This window comes from Sinohyriopsis cumingii, chromosome 6, assembly GCF_028554795.1.
Source record: "Sinohyriopsis cumingii isolate HCF-2022 chromosome 6, ASM2855479v2, whole genome shotgun sequence".
Lineage (NCBI taxonomy): Eukaryota > Metazoa > Mollusca > Bivalvia > Unionida > Unionidae > Sinohyriopsis > Sinohyriopsis cumingii.
The window spans coordinates 41,339,601-41,360,279 of NC_142966.1; the positions used below are offsets into that span (position 1 = coordinate 41,339,601).

Consider the following 20,679-nt stretch of genomic DNA (forward strand, 5'->3'; position numbering starts at 1 on the left):
ATTTGTATAGCGAAACTACATACAAAACACAACTCCTGACAGGGTGATACATTGCATTGCAAGTTAGTACCAATGATGTGCTCAATTTCATCTCTTGGATCGACAGTAAAGTCATACGAAAACAGCAAATGCAGCATGGATAAAACTCCAATTTAATTCACTCTCCTAACATGTTTCTTGTTTTCCATAGCATAAAATCCAGTTCAAAACAGTTCAGTAAAGTGTCTTATCGGTAACACGTTCATGTAAATTAAAAACTTGTTAGATATTTTTCCTGATGGTTGATGATGCTAACCTCAAGAATTTATCCATTACGTCTACTGGAAATTTGATGAAAAGTAATGTTTTTGAGCACTATCATCCTGCACGCAATTAGTCAGCCATCTTAATTAGTATTAGTTTAATGCTTCAATGCTGTACAAAATAAATGTGAGCATTTTTGTGCCTAACTATTTAGCACTACCCTTATTGAACACAGCTCGTTACTATATATCAGTTTACGACGTATATAAGACTGATGCCAAAATCCTCTTCCAAGGCAATCGGAGATGTGTTTTACTCGCAATTGGAGGGTACAGCTTGAAAATTCCCATGTCTGGCAATCTAGGGGAATTACAGATCCCATGTCCAGTTAGTTACAAATCCTATGTCTGGCAATCTAGGGGAATTACAGATCCCATGTCCAGTAAGTTACAAATCCTATGTCTGGCAATCTAGGTGAACTAAAGATCCCATGTCCAGTAAGTTACAAATCATATGTTTGGCAATCTGGAGGAATTACAGATCCTATGTCCAGTAAGTTACAAATCCTATGTCTGGCATTCTAGAGAAACTTCAGATCCCATGTCCAGTAAGTTACAAATCCTATGTCTGGCAATCTAGGGGAATTACAGATCCCATGTCCAGCAAGTTACAAATCATATGTCTGGCAATCTAGGGAAATTACAGATCCCATGTCCAGTAAGTTACAAATCCTATGTCTGGCAATCATGACAAACTAAGAATCCTGCTGACAGAGTAAAATCTTATTCAACTTGCCCGGATTTTTATATACAATTGGAATGCAAATATTTCGATTTTTTGTGTACCTTCATAAACAAATCTCTCTCATGAGCAAGAAAGATTTACCAAGCCTAGTCAGAATGGATATATTTTCGTTGCTAATAGTAACACTTACCATAATAGAGGTGGGCGTATTTGGAAACATACTTGTTGATTGCATCATACAAGAGCAGGGCATCGTCTCTGAAGTGGTACCCTGGTAAAACATTCTGACTGTACACCTGCAAAAATTACTTTTTCTTACATAATTTGAAATAAAACAAAGTGAAGTATGTCATTTCTGTCCCCCCCCCCCCCACCGTAATGAAAACACCAAAATACATAGAGTGAAGACATCGAGCTGTGGCCCTGAGTGACAGAGTAATAGAGCTAATGGCATGCATGAAAAGTAAACAAGTTGATATATCTCATCAATGAGAACAAATAAAGAAAAAAGATTTGAAACTCTTCAAAAAATGCTGTTCAATTACTATGCAATTTTTGCACTAAAAAAAATGCAATATTAGGGAAAAAGTAATTTATCTAGAAATATTTTAAAACTGTACCAAGTTAATGGTGAAAACATTTATATTATATTCATGACGAACGAGACCAATCAATTTACATATTTCTCGTTCAGGTGGAAAGTAGTTTTAAAAATTAGCTCAAGATAAAGTCAACATTCAGATTCTAAATTTGTGGATAAATTAAAAAATACAGACTGAAACATGTAAGGCAAGAAGGACAAACGTTGACAGCTCTTTATAGGGAGATAAAGAAACGTTCTTCTTGCAAGAAACATAAAATAAACAGCTGCTTGAATCAACAGCTACAGTCATACAACCAATGCAAATTCCAAAGAAACAGAAGCACTTACAACAAATTAACCATTTAACACCAGCAAGTAGGACAAAAGCAAGCCTATATAGTTGACTACAATGAAATAATTTTAAGTGGAAAATTTCCATCGACAAAGCACACATTATTCATGCTGCACAAAATAGAAATTATCTGGTTATATAATACTGTTAAAATAGTCAAATTAGAAAGACCCAGTGATATCAAATGCTGGTACGTAACTATCTAGACTAAGTAGACAAATGCAGAACATCAGAAGATGTAAATCACAAAACTTAAATGCAACACTATTACAATTTCATGAAATTAATAAAGTACAAGCATATGGACATTCAACGACTTTAGAAAATAACAATAGAGAACATTTATTAACATTATTTTAAGTGTCTGAGAATTGTTACCCTTAGGTAAAAAGTTAAAACAACTCTCAAAACCAAGAAACGAAAGATTTACTGTAATATATATATATGTGTGTGTGTGTGTGTGTGTGTGTGCTAGCAGGTATAAGTCTTGGCTTATATAATCCATAAAGGTTTAACAGGAGGTGGAGAAAATGGTAATAATGGTAGTGATTAAGGTCATAGTAAAATTTGTGGTGAGATTCAACTAGTAATTAATACTATTGACGACAATTCGGTTAACTAAATAAACAGCACTACATAGATTGGTAGCATTTCTTGTCTACATAATTCTTAACAACCTCTTTTAAAGAACTGTTACAGGCTGCTAATGAGCTGCTGGTATTAAATATTTTACCATTTCAGCATTGATAGCAGTGTTTATTTCTATCTGAACTGTATCTAATTACTTTCTAAAAATCCAATAATATTGGCAGATTTAATCGTCATATCACTAGGCATACGAAATTCCGTAATCATTTGCTATAATCTAATGCTTGAACCAGAATCATATTGCTGAAATCATATTGTAATGTTTAATTGTTATTCTACATTTCAGCCTTGCTCATCAAGAATTCATTTTTAAAAAACGTTGATCTCAGTGTCTTGAAAATGGAAACATACCATGTAAGAGATGTTCTGTTTGGTACTTCAGCATCTAACATACGTATCGTATAAGACTTGACTCTATGGCATATCTTCTATTTTGTAAAGAGCATTTAACAGACATATCGTAAGAGACTTGATATCTGACTTAGTCCAAATGTGTTCCCTTTTCTGTCAACCATTACTGTCTTTCAGAGAAGGAACATGCACATCCTATTATTGCATGACTTGTCATCAGTCATTGTATTTTTTCAGTTTTTCAGTTTGTTCCAGTATTTAAATGTCACAGCATTATAAGTATAATATCATTTTATATGCATCTTTCATATAAACTGGAGCAGGTTCTCCAAACCCCTGATATACAGTTGCATGGTCTTCGGGCCTATTATCAATTAAAAACCCTAATATACAGTTGTATGTTCTTCAGGCCCAATGCCAATAAGACCTTGATGTACAGTTGTATGTTCTTCAGGCCCATTATCAATAAGACCTTGATGTACAGTTGTATGTTCTTCAGGCCCATTGCCAATAAGACCTTGGTGTACAGTTGTATGTTCTTCAGGCACATTATCAATAAGACCCTGATGGACAGTTGTATGTTCTTCAGGCCCATTGCCAAGAAGATTTTGATTGTTTTCATTAATATGTATGTAGTCATGATGAGCAGGAATGTTATAGTTATTGCAGATAAAGTTAAATTGTTTCTCATCTATGTAATGTGCATTCCATTAAATGATTGATTAACAGGTCAGGTAATTGTATCTGAACGTTAACATGAAACCTATATATTGATTTTACTTGCCCATTTATACTTTGATATGGTTATTATCCATTATGATATTCTATCCCAGCTGCTGCCAGCAGTGCTGTTTAAATGATTCTGGCGAAATTTGATATCACACTCCGGTATCTGTTCAATGAACCCGAAGTGTCAAATTTTAAACTGTATTTATCAAAGAATATTGACTGGCTTGTTTGTAAAATAAGTTTCGATGTAGTGTGATTTTTCAGACCCAGCTCTCATGCATTCATCTCCAATACGAGTTCAAGCTACAACAATGAAAGCTCGAAGGTTAGATTTTAGAATTATGAGACTTTGAAATTTGCTAAGAAAATTTGTGTGGTGAATGCTCCGGCATAGGTGTTGCTTTCTTTTTTTAACTTGGTGTTAGAAGAGGGCTGTGTGCTGGGAAATGTTTATGAAATCTTCTGGTAGGTGCAGTAGCATTGTGTTCTGTAACCAAAAACGTTTTATAAAAATATGTTTGGGGTGGGTGAGTAGGATATATTTTTTCATACAATTTATATTGATGATGGTAAGGGTTAGTTACATGTTATATACATTAACTACTAAGCTGAAATGGCTGGGAAGTTTTAAATACGTTAAATAACAGTGTGACGGATGAAGGCACACATAACATGTTTTCCCTGCTTTTATTTCCAAAAGGGAGGCAGGCAAATTTAGAGAAGATGAACCGATTACCCATAATATCATAAATGGGTAAATACGATTATATCCCATAATATCATAAATGGGTAAAGGTGGCGCTCTACAGTTTCATATTTTGCATAGGTTAGGATTTTAAAGAATAAGAATTTCCCCGGCTTTCCTCACTGGCTATTTAAAAAGACCTTGTATATCTTAGGTATAATTCAAAGAACCTTTAATTCCCATTATTTTGGTGTATGATTGACGGATGTAAAATGGGTTATAGAGCATACAGCTTGGCCTTACTCCAGATGTGTACCTTTCAAAAAGTGCTAGCTCCACTTGGTCATTTTCACTTCCTGAACTTCAGAGGTAAATTGTATAAAAAAGAGCAGATAACATTTTTTTTTACATTTTATATATTTGGTAATTCATTTATTGCACTTTCAGAAGCTGGTATTGGCTAGTCTGGCAAAATTCATTTTCCCTATTTTAATAGCTGCTATGGATAGTGTACTTTATACTAATTCAGGCTGATTTTTTAGCACAAGGGAGCAGTCATTTTGGTTAGCAGTGTGTTTAAATCATGTACAATTTCCAAAGGTACAATATCCAAAGAAATATCATCCACATTACATTAATGTTGCATAGAGGTATGCCAACATTCTCTCCACTGTGCATGTTTTAAATGCAAACAACTTCACCTTACATACGTCACTCTCTCAAAAGTACATAAAAATGGTGAGCGCCCCCAAATACGATTATATCCCACAATATCATAAATGGGTAAATACGATTATATTCCGTAATATCATAAATGGGTAAATATGATTATATTCCGTAATATCATAAATGGGTAAATACGATTATATCTCACAATATCATAAATGGGTAAATACAATTATATTCCGTAATATCATAAATGGGTAAATACTATTATATCCCGTAATATCATAAATGGGTAAATACGATTATATGTCATAATATCATAAATGGGTAAATACGACTATATTACAATGAACATCCTTTCAGAAAGTTCTTCAAAATTCTGGGTTTTAAATTAGGTTAATCTGAAAAGAAATCTTATTTTTATAAATATGATGAAAGCAATAGTATGTACGTTACAATTTCAAATGTATCAATTACTTTTAAATATATTCAGAAAAATGCGAAATAAAAACTGTGAAAATAAAAATGAAATAGTAGATGAAGATATGTTGCTTAGTTTCAATAAAACCTAGGCCAGGATTTACAAGAAAAAAATAGTTCATATTTTTCTTTATGACATACTTGCATGGAGTATGTATCTGCACCATAATCATAAAAGAACAAAATTATCTATATTATCTATATTCTAAACTCTATAGTAGATTACTGGAAAATTCTTATGCAAATTACCCCTCTCCGTTTCAGATCTTCTGGCAAAGTGCCGTGTACATCCATCCTCCACATTTTGAAACTGAAACGTTAAAAACACTTCAATAATTAGTCAATGGTTTAAGATTCGTAAAAAGATATTTATAGTAAATTTATTGTGGTTTATATTGACTTTGTGGGTAACAAACTAATCCTTAATATAACGTATCTATCAAGATGGTATATATCATGATTTAATAAGATATTTCTGTTTTGATGTATGGTGTCAGATACTGAAATATTAAATCTCTCAGCACCATAATACATGTATTGAGGTTTCGGAATCGGGTATATCTGTGTTATTGTCCGCATGAAACACAGTTTTAAATATGCCACCCATGTGTATGGTCTAGATATGAAGGTGTAGAGCTTTAAGTGTCAATATCTGTTTAGGGTTGTTACCAATGTAAATCAGTCAATCAGATCACAATAATAATTAACACTCCTCAATGAAATGGGCTGAGATGGAGTTCTTCTACACCCCATACCCCTTTTTTGTAACGCTCTCTTGGTCTTAAATATTATTCAGTTTCTACACAGGTTTTAACTTGCTAGAAATCCAACCGTACAGGATATGTGGTCACAGACAATCAAACGAAATTCCCACAGACCATCATGAAAATATTAAAATAATCAGATCAGTCCTACATCTTAAGAATGATTGATCTGAGAGGAACCTTTCAAGCAAAAATGAAAATGGTATGATGCATGACTTGTTTTGATAAAAATTTCTTTCTAGTGCCCACAATAAAAATCTGATTTGTTGTTATTTTCTCATTTACATCAAGTAGTTTCAGTGCGATAATAGAAAAAGATTAAGAATAGCTGTGACTTCAAGCCTACTAATAGGCATACATTATCGATATGCAAACCTCGTTTGAAAACAGATTAATTAATTCCAGTAATTATTTTCAACTAGTGAGTGGGCTTCATTTTCTAAAATAAAGTAATTAATATACCACCATCATACCACAAATAGACTAGTTCTGCAGCTCATTAATTACTTAGTTACCTGTGACCATATGCAAGTAAAATAACTTGTACTTGGGATTCAACTTGACCTATCCTCCATCTAGTCTGGGTAGAACATAGAAAGAGTTAAAATTTTGGAATGACGAGTAATGTTGCTGATTTTTGCTGGTTTGTAGACTTTTAAATTAAGCTGAACAAATATTAACTTAATACCAAATTACACAATGCATTATGCACTAGTCTCAAATGGCAGTATTATGAATTATGCTTCCGTAAAACAACGTCAGAGTTTCAGAGTATTTTCCTAATAAGCTTGATCCTAACATCATCAACAGTAATTAAGATAACATGTTGCATGCAGTATGTCGAAATATGTACATGCATCTACTAATGACTCCTATAAAAAAAAGTAACCTTTGATTTCTGAGAGAAGAAAAAGTATTCTACACTGAATACTAACCCTTTTGCGACGAGGTCCAATAGTCCGTCAGATCCAGCGTTCATGGTCTTGTCTATCCAGCCATTTGGAGCCACCAATAACTCAAAAGCACGACTGTAGAAAAGAAACAATGTCCAACAACGACAAATTGATGAAAATTAATGATGATATATAATGGGCCTCACGGGTAAGTTGGTGAGTGTTTGTAATTTTGTGGTACATGTACTAAAGGTGTTACATTAGGGTGTCACAACAACAACCGTTCAGGTGTATCCCATGCCGTTGCAAACATTTTTTTTTCAGTTCACAGAATAAATTAACTGCAGATAATTAAAAAGCTTCTGTATTCTAGAAAATGCAAAACTACGTTAGCCCACATCCGAATATTTAAGTATTTCCTTGCAAATTAGTTTGGAGCCAAAATAGTTTCCCTTTTTTTACAAAGAAATGAGGCAATATTCTTGGAACACAAAGTGAACTGGATTCATTCCTGTTTAGCTTAAACGTTTTCTATTATTTTAATCTGCATCTTGTTTGTATCTTAATGCAATGTATCTGCGTAAAGTGAACACATAATGTAGCCTTTGTGCGTTTGCATTCTTTCATTGTGTAATTATTTTCTCATTTACCTTATACATGGTCAATGTATTAATTGACATTTATATATAGACAGTGCTATACTTAATTTATTCCGTTATAACTTTGTATTTGCCTTAGGTTTGATGTTCTTATACCATTCTTCACTGCAGAATTACATGAAATTGGCAACATTGATAATTTTCTAATTATCCTTCAAAGGTCTTTTAACTTTATATAGTTTTCTCTCCAAAATGTTTACACAGATGAGAGTGATTCACCTTACTCTATAACAAATTACATGTAAACAATTTGGGGTAACATAAGTAGATCATTTTTGCAGGATATATGAAATAATGGAAATTTCACAAGATCTTCTGAACGTCAAAACAACTGGCAATTACATGCAACGAAGTTGAGACTCCTCAGCTTGGGGATTTTGCTGTATTTCACTTGTGGAGATTCTGGACATCTTCTCTTTTGGTTTAATGAACATTTGAGTGTGGGTATGAATCATACAGTCAGATGATTCTGGATTAGATACCCTGGTGTGTTCAGGAGCAATGAACCTTTCTCCAACAGCCTTGCTACAATATAATTGTAATTGTCCAACTTTGTTGTGCTCCATAGCAGCAAACCAAATGAAATTATCTTAAGTTATGTGAAATCCCGGCATCACCCATAGAAGTACAATATACTAATTACGTGTCTACCTTGACACCAAATATTTTAAGAAAGAAATAAATGTATCTTACGTGTTGATAGCGATAAGATATAGGAAGTGTGGCGCAAGCAGCTTGAATAGCGGATGAGACTGCGACAGATTTCTGTGGGTGATTACAACAATTCCCTCCATCAGCAAGTGAGTAAAACCTGAAAAATGAAATGATGATGATGATGATGATGATGATTATTATTATTATTATTATTATTATTATTATTTCAAAACCGGCAATAAATATTTGCTTTTTCATCAGAAACTGTTTGTAAATTTTAAGAACAAGAATAAGAATATATATATATATATATATATATATATATATATATATATATATATATATATATATATATATATATATATATATATATATATATATATATATATATATATATATATGTGTGTGTGTGTGTGTGTGTGTGTGTGTGTGACTCCCTCGATAACTCAATCCAGTATAAATCGCGAACACGCTTTTAATGTGGGGCCAGGCATGGATCTTGTTCGTTTTGCAATAAAATAAAAAACAAGTACCTCTGTTTGTTAGAGGTAAAGAAACTAGTGATCAAAATTGGGAAATAAAGCCGTGATATATCGCTAGTTTTAGAAATGGTGTTAGTACCGGAAAATTTGCATCAACGTCATGAAGGTTTCAACCTTTAAAAACAGTGGTATAATTTGTTACATTTTCTTTCCAAACAAAAATCTTCATCATTATAAATAAAAATATTCGAAAACATTATTATCAATGAAAACATCACCAATGCCTATTGCTGGCAGCATTTGATGCTACATGTCTGCGGCATTATTCCCCAGTGCTAGAAATCACTATAAACGGGCACACTGTGGACATTGCAGCGATATGACTGAAACCATTTTAAAGCTACGTTAAAAATCCAAATCACACACACACACACATTTCTGAGGGAACCTAATTAAGTGACGACCTTGTTTTGATCTCCGACTTGCGGAAGAATTTTGTTGTATTGTATTGTTATACTCAATTAAAAGTGTACTTGCTTTGTATTAACACTGTAAGTACCTTTGTTGTATCAAATCAAATAACAGGATGGACTAAAAGAAAAGTATAAAGACAGGCAAAAATCCTACCTGGATAAGAGCTAGCGGTCACGGTCATGTGTCAGGTCAACTCATTTCAATTGATCAATCGAAAACTGTTCTAATTATTATTAAGTACTATAATTAGACTGCTTGAAATTAACCTGCTTATTCACAAATATGATCAAAGACAGTAAGGCCATTATTTTGAACAAGAGAAATGAGCAGTGAATAAGAAGCTTTGTTGCACAGATACGCTTTTCTATGGAGAATGCATAGATACGCTGTTCTATGGAGAATGCACAGATACGCTGTTCTATGGAGAATGCACAGATACGCTTTTCTATGGAGAATGCATAGATACGCTTTTCTATGGAGAATGCATAGATACGCTTTTCTATGGAGAAGCTATTTTCTGCATTTATAATCAGCTTATAATTCCTGAACTGACACAAAGACATTTCCTCAGGGATGAGAAGTTTCACAATAAATTGCAATCAAATCACGGTATCAATATTTTACTAATGAAGTAATTTTTAAAAACCGGATTTCGACGTCGACGGTTGTTTAACAAAACAAATGTCCCTGAAATCTTTTTTTAGAAGTCAACAATATGAAAAACTAGTGACGTAATTCACTATTTCTCTGCATACATGTGATGTTTGTGAGACCTCGTGGAAAATATAGGTTATGGTAATTGAAATTAAAGGTAATCTATACAAAAAGAGCAAAGGATTTCATTAGATAAACTCTTTATTGACAACTGTTCCCAACGATATTATACAAGGAGTATTGAATCATTAAACAGCTCTGTAACTCAACCCCCATCTCTTGCTTTTCTTTTCGATGACCAGCAGGAATGGCATCCCCTTTGTCGTTTTGTTGCGGTTCCTCTGTAACTAGTGCACTTGGTATATTGCAGTCTAAATTTTTGGACCCCAATATGGGCGAGTTATCGAGGGCGAGATTTTGTCCAATTTTGGTCACATGTCTGATTATTTGCAGTTTGCTTGATTATAAAGATTTCAGTGCTTTAAGAAATGACTGCTATCCTACCCAGGTGAGTGAGATAATAAAGATTTCAGTGCTTTAAGAAATGACTGCTATCCTACCCAGGTGAGTGAGATAATAAAGATTTCAGTGCTTTAAGAAATGACTGCTATCCTACCCAGGTGAATAAGATAATAAAGATTTCAGTGCTTTAAGAAATGACTGCTATCCTACCCAGGTGAGTGAGATAATAAAGATTTCAGTGCTTTAAGAAATGACTGCTATCCTACCCAGGTGAGTGAGAGCCTGATGGTATGCTGCATCAGCATTGTTGTACCACATCTTCGCCAGCATCCAGGTGTATGGGGGATCTGTCGGCAGGAAAACCTGTAAACGATATGCACTTGATATATCAGCATTATGATGTACGAAGGATAAGAATCCTTTGGATTGAGCAATAAATGGACAGAAAGAAGAGAACTGAACCGAGTAGCGAAAGATGGACAAAGAATCTTACTTCAGTGCTCATCTATATGCGAAGTTTATCAAGATATGTTATTGATCATGTGGACCATTAGTGGTTTTCATTGATAGCATGGACCACGAGAGACTCTTAATCATAACATGGTCCATACCTGTTTGTAATGATATCATGAGCCACAAGTTGTTTTTATGATGACATGAGTCAGAAATGGTTGTTAATGATGAGTAGTTTTTAATGGTGATATTGGGCATGAATGGATCTTATGATAACATGAAGCCATGCGTGGGGTTTAGTGATAACATGGCCCACAAGTGGTTTTTAATGATAATATGAACCATGAGTGGATTTTTTGGTCCGCGAGTGGTTTTAAATGATAACACTGCCCATGAATGGTTCTAGCATGGGTCATATATTGTTTTTGATGATGACATGGCCATGAATGGTGTTTAAGGAATGCAGGAGACAGGAGTGTTTCTTTTTAGTGATAACGTGGTTCATGAGTTGTTTTTAATGATGCAATGAGCCATGAGTCGCTTTTAACGATAGCATGGGCCATGAGTGCTTGTTTTAATGATAAAACGAACCAAGAATGGTTTTTGATGGTAGCATTGGCCATTGGTGCGTTTTAATGATAACATGGCCCATGAGTGTTTCCTGATGATAAAATGGGACATGAGCTGTGCTTAATAATGGCATGGGCAATGAATGGTTTTTAATTATACCATCCGTCATGAGTAGGTTCAGTAATGACAGGTCATGAAATGGTTCGTAATGATAAAATGGTACATGAGTAGCTTTTATTGATAACATTGGTCATGACTAGCTTTTAATGATAACATGGACCACGATTTGTTTTAGCAATAGATATATTGAAAGTTTGATATATTCATGTTTCACTTTATAACATATTGAGATTATGTTATTTAAATGACAGCAAATACATTACATTACTTAAAAATGAAAGCAGACAAAGTATATCATTGGGTATAATTTTACACACAATTTGAGACACTTACCACAATATTTTTTCAGCATTCGATGGAAGAGATCAAATGGATATTTAACTACATTATCAACAATAATTAAAGACAAGTAATGTGTTTAAAACAATATTTCTTTCACCCATAAATAATATGAGGGCTTTCTGATGTTATTCCCGTTTCATCTTAATCAAAGTTTTAGTGTACTTGCTCATATTTCTTTTCTTTCCAACTCACTCTCTGGTAATTGTGTTATAATATGGCATTTTACATTGCAAAAAAACTCTTAGGCAACTGTTGTATAATGGGCCAATGGCCTACAGAAAAGAAACTTACGGGATTGTTTGGTCCTTTCTGCTGGTACAGTTGTATTGCTATAGGAACCAGCTCCTGGTTGCCATTCACCAGGAATAATGCAATAGGAACACACATCTGAGAAAATTGATAGAGTTTAAAAATTAAAAACAATATATATATATATATATATATATATATATATATATATATATATATATATATATATATATATATATATATATATATACTGCCGTATTTCTGAACGTACATCGACATGTATCATGGAATGCCGCTATTATATTAAATTATATTAGTAGCCAATGACTCAATGTCCTGAGGCAGGGACCTGATCATTTCACTACTAATATTTTGCATGTCTTTGAGAATGTGGTGTGACAAATACATTTTCAACAATGGCTGTACATGGTGGCAGCATTTGTGATGGTTGGCCGTCGATAAGGAGCCTTACACTGAATCGGTCTGTTGTATTTTGGCCAATCAGTTGACTCCTGTATGGAGATGTAGTCAATTATTTTGTATATTTTGTATATTTATTTAGAAATAAGCTGTTTTCTTGATTTAATTAAATAATGAGTAATACCGGCGAGCCAAATCTCAAAGCGTTATTGCTTCTCTTCATACAGAAGCCAGCCAAAATCGTGACTCACTGATATCGCAGCTACTTGAATTATTGCACTGGCTATGCAAGATTACTATTACAAGGGGTTATATAATAAGTCATGCAGTTGTAATTTAAAATGGTGTGGCTTGTATATTCGCTTCTTGTGGAAGGTATGCGCACATATTTATCCATCAGCCTCTTTACTTTATATAAGAGTTGTTCCTTTACTTTCTAAGCATACTATTAGTCAGTGGCTGAGAGAGAAAAGGCGCCAAAAACTACCGATGGTAAGATTAACATTTTTAGTCCAACTGTCGGAAAATAATGTTTCTTAATGATTGAGGAGATGACGATGCCGAATTTGGATGTACATGAAAAAATGGAATTTGATGATGTAAGTTTGTTGTAAATTACAAGTGCGTGGCACCAGGGACGTCATTTTGGGAGGTCGCAGGGGGGCACTTGCCCCCCCCCCCAGTTTGCATGTGCTGTAAACTTGTTTTAGCCCATATACAAAAATTAATAAGCCCGTCAAGTTTTGCCCCCCCCCCTCAAGTTTTGTCCCCCTCCCTCCGAAAAAAGTTGAAATGACGTCCCTGCGTGGCACGCAAACAATTTGAGACATGTTTGGTTTTATTGGTGGCGCTCACCAGATAATAAGTACTTTTGAGAGAGTGACGTATGTAAGGTGAAGTAGTTCGCATTTAAAACATGCACAGTGGAGAGAATGTTTGCATACCTCTATGCTACATTAATGTAATGTGGATGATATTTCTTTTGGATATTGTACTTTTGGAAATTTTACATGATTTAAGCACACTGCTAACTAAAATGACTGCTCCCTTGTGTTAAAAAATCAGTCTGAATTAGTCTAAAGTACACTATACATAGCAGCTATTAAAATAGGGAAAATGAATTTTGCCAGACTAGACAATACCAGCTTCTGAAAGTGCAATGAATGAATTACCAAATATATAAAATGTAAAAAAAGTTATCGGCTCTTTTTTATACAAATGACCTCTGAAGTTCAGGAAGTGAAAATGACCAAGTAGAGCTAGCACTTTTTTGAAAGGTGCACATTTGAAGTAAGGCCAAGCTGTATACTCTATAACCCATAGTACACCCATCAATCATACACCAAAATAAAGGGAATTAAAGGTTCTTTGCATTATACCTAAGATATACAAGGTCTTTTTTAAATAGCCAGTATAACCAGTGAGGAAAGCCGGGGACATTCTTTTTCTTTAAATTCCTAACCCTATGCAAAATGCGAAACTGTATAGCGCCACCATTAACATATAGGCCCTCTAGTATGTCGCTTGACACACTAGGGGCTCATATAGGGTTCTATTAAACCATTGTAATTGATATGGACTGATTGCGTTTTCTTAATCATAAGAAATTAGCATGCAAGAGCTTACAACTGGTAGCGTCCTAATAATCTCCAACAAACCAATTCACAAATACAAACCCAGCGGTGATATTTCCATGTATCTTAAACAATTACATTGGAATATATAAATGGGGAAATGTATACAGATGCGTGTAGTATTTTGAAACATTTTATGGGTATGTACAATCGTGATATCACTACTTCAGATCAGTAGAATGTATATAATATTATGGAAAAGAATAAATAACTATTTCGATTAAATGCACCAGACATAATTATCAAAGATTTCCAAAAGGAGTTTCTGAACATATTGATAAATTTGTTAACGTAGGAATTATAGGAATTATTTTGGAGAAGCAATGATGTCAACTTATCGAATACTATCAGAAAAAAAACTGACAATACATTAGTTTATATTCTTCAAGACAAGAATAAATACAGATAGTTAAATAGATAAAGAGGATGAAATTGAAATGTAAAGCGAATATAGTAGCATAAGTAGTGACGATCATAAAGGGTAAATGAATTTGATATTTTAATGCGCGATGGCATCCACACTCGCCAATCTTCAAAAGTGTTACGAAATAATGTACAACAGAGCAGAAGAAGAGGAACAACGCAATCATTGGAGTTGGACAAACATTAGACAAGATTCTCAGAACCTATTGCTGAAAACAACGAAACAAAAATTGTTGATGGTATTTACAAATGCTTCAATGCATTGTATGTTATTGGATACAAATGCACAATGTCTGATCGTATTCGAGTTGGTACCATACTCAGTAATGGGTAATTTGGGCTCACACTATGTTGGAATATATCGTTGCGTGACGGTATTTCTACTATCGAATATAAGCATGCAAAGAAAGTTAATCCACATTTGAACAAACAATCATGGGCTACTATCATGATCTTTATTTGCGCACTTATGTGTTGCTGCTCACTGATGTATTTGAAGCATTTTGTGACACCGGTGTGTTGCTGCTCACTGATGTATTTGAAGCATTTTGTGACACCGGTGTGTTGCTGCTCGCTGATGTATTTGAAGCATTTTGTGACACCGGTGTGTTGCTGCTCGCTGATGTATTTGAAGCATTTTGTGACACTGATGTGTTTCTGCTCGCTGATGTATTTGAAGCATTTTGTGACACTGATGTGTTGCTGCTCGCTGATATATTTGAAACATTTTGTGACACTGATGTGTTGCTGCTCGCTGTGTATTTGAAGCATTTTGTGACACTTATGTATTGCTGCTCGCTGGTGTATTTGAAGCATTTTATGACACCGGTGTGTTGCTGCTTGCTGGTGTATTTGAAGCATTTTGTGACACTTATGTGTTGCTGCTCGCTGATCTATTTGAAGCATTTTGTGACACTGATGTGTTGCTGCTCGCCGATGTATTTGAAGCATTTTGTGACGCCGATGTGTTGCTGCTCGCTGGTGTATTTGAAGCATTTTGTGACACTTATGTGTTGCTGCTCGCTGGTGTATTTGAAGCATTTCATGACACTTATGTGTTGCTGCTCGCTGGTGTATTTGAAGCATTTTGTGACACTTATGTGTTGCTGCTCGCTGATGTATTTGAAGCATTTTGTGACACTGATGTGTTGCTGCTCGCTGGTGTATTTGAAGCATTTTGTGACACCGGTGTGTTGCTGCTCGCTGGTGTATTTGAAGCATTTTGTGATACTTATGTGTTGCTGCTCGCTGATGTATTTGAAGCATTTTGTGACACTGACGTGTTGTTGCTTGCTGATGTTTTTGAAGCATTTTGTGACACTGATATATGAGTTAGACCCTGCACATTATGTATGTTACGTCACCTCGAATGGCCTGGGTTGCATTGTTCTCAAAACTTAAAATCGAGCTCGAATTTCTCACTGATGTTGACATACATCTGTTTGTCGATGACTCACTTCGTTGTGAAATTGCAGTGGCAAATCACAATGCACGCGCGCAAACAACGAAACACATCTGTTACCATCGGAACCGTGGTCAGTGCTCCGACGTCAGTTTATATCCGTGAACGAATCAGTACGTAAATTTACAAAATGTACCAATCTTGTCCTAAATCTCTTGACCACAAAATAAATATGGTGTCCGTGTACAACATCTGCAGTGTTATTTATGATTAGGAATACGCACAAGTAAAGTCCATCGAATACTTGAATTTCACTAACAAAGCATGGATAACGCCCTACATACAGATGAATAGGAAACGGACGCTACAAATTAGTTTCAGGAGGACTTTTTCAAGCCCATGAATAATTCCATATTTGGAAAAACAATGGCGAATTTATGAAAGCGAATTCGAGTCGAAATTCTTCGTGATAATAATAATAATACTTTATTCAGTAATTGAATCCACCTGCCCATATTACAAAATACAATACAAGTCAATATAATGTGCGCCATGGTTTAAAGAAGTTAAATATGGTGTTCATCATGAGTATAGATACATAATTTCCAATAATAGGTGCATTATGGTATTCACATACATTTCCCCTGAATATTCTCCAATATATAACAATATTAATAAAGATGGAATTTAATTATTAAGCCAGAGGTTATTTACGATCAAAAGCCAATATAGAAATTGTTATCTTTCTTATCGGGAGATTTTAATGCTAGAATTACTAATTTTGAAGATTTTTAACCCTGAAGATACTCTTAATTTTGTGTATGGATGCAATGTTGGTTTTGTGTATGGATTCAATGTTGATTTTGTGTATGGATGCAGTGTTGGTTTTGTGTATGGATGCAATGTTGATTTTGTGTATGGATGCAGTGTTGGTTTTGTGTATGGATGCAATGTTGATTTTGTGTATGAATGCAGTGTTGGTTTTGTGTATGGATGCAATGTTGATTTTGTGCATGGATGCAATGTTGATTTTGTGTATGGATGCAGTGTTGGTTTTGTGTATGGATGCAATGTTGATTTTGTGTATGGATGCAATGTTGATTTTGTGTATGGATGCAGTGTTGATTTTGTGTATGGATGCAATGTTGATTTTGTGTATGGATGCAGTGTTGATTTTGTGTATGGATGCAATGTTGATTTTGTGTATGGATGCAGTGTTGATTATGATACAGATAATTTTTCAATGCAGATGCATTCAAAAGACGATAAAGTGTATAACAATTTTGGCTTCTCGTTAATAGATTTATGTGGAAATTTTAATATTTTCATATTATGAATGGAAAGTTCTCTAATGATAACAACGATCCGCTCACACGCATAACTCATAACGGTTGCAGCATAGTTGACTATATAATAGGTTCCATTGAACTATTTAGGTATATCACCAGCTTTGGGATAGGTACTAGAGATGAATCAATACATGTTCCAATATACTGTTCAATTAGATTAGCTCAGCATCTGCTAAATGAAGATAATGTTTCCTAAACTCTGGATGTTAATGATCATCAAACCTATTGTGATGTTGAGAAAATTAATATTCATACTTGTATTGTTACTAAATGGAAACATTTTCGTCTTACTGAAGACAATATACGGTCATTTGTAAGAATGTTTAGCACAGCCTTTGAAGACATAACGAATGATGTATTCAGGTATCTTGAAGCTGATACTGACTTCTCTCTCAGAATATTAGTTCAACTGTATCAGAATATAGGTTCAGTTTTGCAAACCAGAGGTACTGCACTTAAAATAATAACGAAGGAACCACTTTGATGGTATAAATAATGCAATAAGGCGAAGTATAATAAAAACTACTGGCAAAGACGATTTAGATTCTCAAATGCTGGAGCTGACCTTAAGTTGCATTGAGAGTATAAAACAGCTTTTAAAGAAAGAATCGCACTCAATAAAAAATACACTAGAAAATTCCAGATGAACAAATTAACTCAAGCAAGGAAAACCGCTCGACATTTCTGGCATATTTTGAAACGGGAAATGCATTATTCTCAAAAAGAAGTAGAATATATCTTCCCCAAAACCTGGTATGAATACTTTAAATCTTTATTGATGGAGCCTGTGTGTGAGTTGGATGACTCTGACAATATTGTTAGTGAAGAACTACCTCACTTGCATGTTGATTTAAATATTACAACTACAAATGATGAAATTATGAGAAGATTACTTAAAATAAAAAAGAACAAAATCCCTGGACCTGATATGATACCTACTCGTTTTAATCAGTGCACGAAGGAAACGATCTTACCAACCATAACGCTCTATTCAACACAAGATTTGAATCCGGTTAATTTTCCAAACAGTGTGAGAAGAGGATCATCTGTCCTATATATAAATGCGGTGACAAGAACGATCCAAACAATTACAAAGGTATTTCTCTTATTGATACTCTATGCAAAGTCTTTACTGATATATTAAATACTCGTATGTACACGTGGGCGGAAGATAATTGTGTTTTAGACGAAACACGGGCAGGCTTTAGGAAAAAAAATACTCAGCATGTGACAATATCTTTATTATTCAGGCTTCAGCTCAGAAATATATATATCCAAAAGAAAAGGCAGATTTTATTGTCTTTTTATAGATTTTTTAAAAGCTTTAGACAAATTAGAGCATGATATAGTATGGTCGTCAATAATAGGTAAGGGTATGAATGGTAAATAGTAAACATTTTGATAGATATGCATAGAAATCTAACTACTACTTATTTAAAATATACATCAGGTACAAGGCAAGGTTGTGTTTTAAGCCCAATCATGTTTGTTTCCTTCTCCCTTTTTATTAATGATTTGATTACACAACTGAAGCTAGAATTCAACAGAGGTGTATTTATTTTGGAAGATATTGATGATATTTTCGCAATACTTTACGCTGATGATGTTGCTAATTGCGCCGATACAGTAAAACTACTTCAAAACCAAACAAATGTTATCGAACGCTTTTGTGATAAAACTGATATGATGGTCAACCTCAATAAAAGTAAAATCATTGTTTTCAGAAATGGGGGATATCTCAAGCAAAAGGAGGTATGGGTTTTAAAAGAAGGTCGTATTGAATTATGTACCTTATTACGAATACATGGTTTTATTTTTCATCCCAAAGTTGGTTTGGACGAAAGGAAAGCAAATAGTAGCAGCTGAGGCAAAGAAAGCAACTTCAAAGATTATGAATTAGCAAAACCGATTCGACTGTTTTAGTGTAGAGGATGCATTTAAAAATGTTGATTGGGTGATAAAACCAATTGTTTGTCATGGGTCAGAAATTGGGGATATGAATTTAGTGGATATTGAAATTGTGCAACACACTTTTTGCAAACAGTATTTAGGTGTTCCTAAATCTACCAATGATGCGATTGTGTTGGAGGAGTGCGGAAGTTATCCACTTGTACCTCGTATCTTTTACGTCGCGTTAAATACTGGTTGAAGATCGTAAGAATGCCTTCAACTCGATACCCACACCAATGTTATTTAATGCTGAATAGATTAGATGAAACAAACCGTGTCACCTGGGCACCGAAGTTAATGACATGTTATTTCGTTTCGGTTTTGGGTATGTTTGGCTAAGTCAAGATGTTGGAGACGAAAAACAATTTTTCGCACTATTTTTGGCACAGGATTAAGGATTCAACACTACAAAACTGGCAAAGTAATATTAACAACCCACATACATATGGGTATTATAGCATAAAAGGAATTAGGACCGGAAAAATACCTCTCAAGTGGATTATCGTATTTCCTTAGGAAACTATTTGCTCAGTTTAGATGTGACAGGTAGGCATATCTGGATTGAGAGAAATAATAGATATTGTGAACTATACACATTAGTATGGCTGATGTAATTTGAGATCATTGAAATCGCTTGAAATCTACATTGCAAAATATGTGTAATTTTGATCACGTATTACAACAGGATAAAGAGACAGTGATAACTAAACCACCCTCTACGTTTTCTAAGGCATATCTTGAAGATAATCGGTTTTCAGAGTTAACGGAAAAAGTCGGATGATTTTCAAATCACAATTACAAATGCACCTAGTAAGCAGTCATTCCACTGATTCATTTATAAAGACAGTAATATGATGCAACACATGATAGCTTCGGTCTTAAAATAGCTGCTAGAAACTACATTATTTCAAAGGGATTTTAATGCCAGAAGGAATATGGAGTCGTTCCCTGCCATCTGCTGAGGTGATCCAGTCACCTCTTGTCCTTTATCGGTTTCGTTATCCATTTCTCACTAACTCATTTGTTGTTGATTCATTGGTTCAACTGATCACCATGTCTTGTCGGTGTGAGGTTATATACGCATTAGATGCCAGTGCAGGCGCTTTTGGAACTTGTTAAATTATCATTCCCGGTTTAATATCACCTTATAAGGTTTACAGCCGTTCCATTCTCTTTAGATGACATAATAGTTCATGTAGCTGGAATTCAACTTATATTAGCAGTTAAACTCCAAACCAAATTTA

General features: G+C 34.3%; 1 protein-coding gene across 1 annotated transcript in view; it reads right to left on the reverse strand.

Moving 5' to 3' along the window:
* LOC149796777 (allene oxide synthase-lipoxygenase protein-like) overlaps positions 1–20,679 on the reverse strand; it is a 68,097-nt gene that overhangs the window by 9,091 nt on the left and 38,327 nt on the right. The window contains exons 5-10 of the mRNA XM_089960645.1: positions 12,300–12,395; positions 10,790–10,886; positions 8,491–8,608; positions 7,181–7,273; positions 5,731–5,791; positions 1,178–1,283 (exon numbers count right to left, since the gene is read on the reverse strand). Coding sequence (XP_089816771.1) covers positions 1,178–1,283; positions 5,731–5,791; positions 7,181–7,273; positions 8,491–8,608; positions 10,790–10,886; positions 12,300–12,395 — 571 coding nt within the window. The remainder of the gene's footprint in view (positions 1–1,177; positions 1,284–5,730; positions 5,792–7,180; positions 7,274–8,490; positions 8,609–10,789; positions 10,887–12,299; positions 12,396–20,679) is intronic.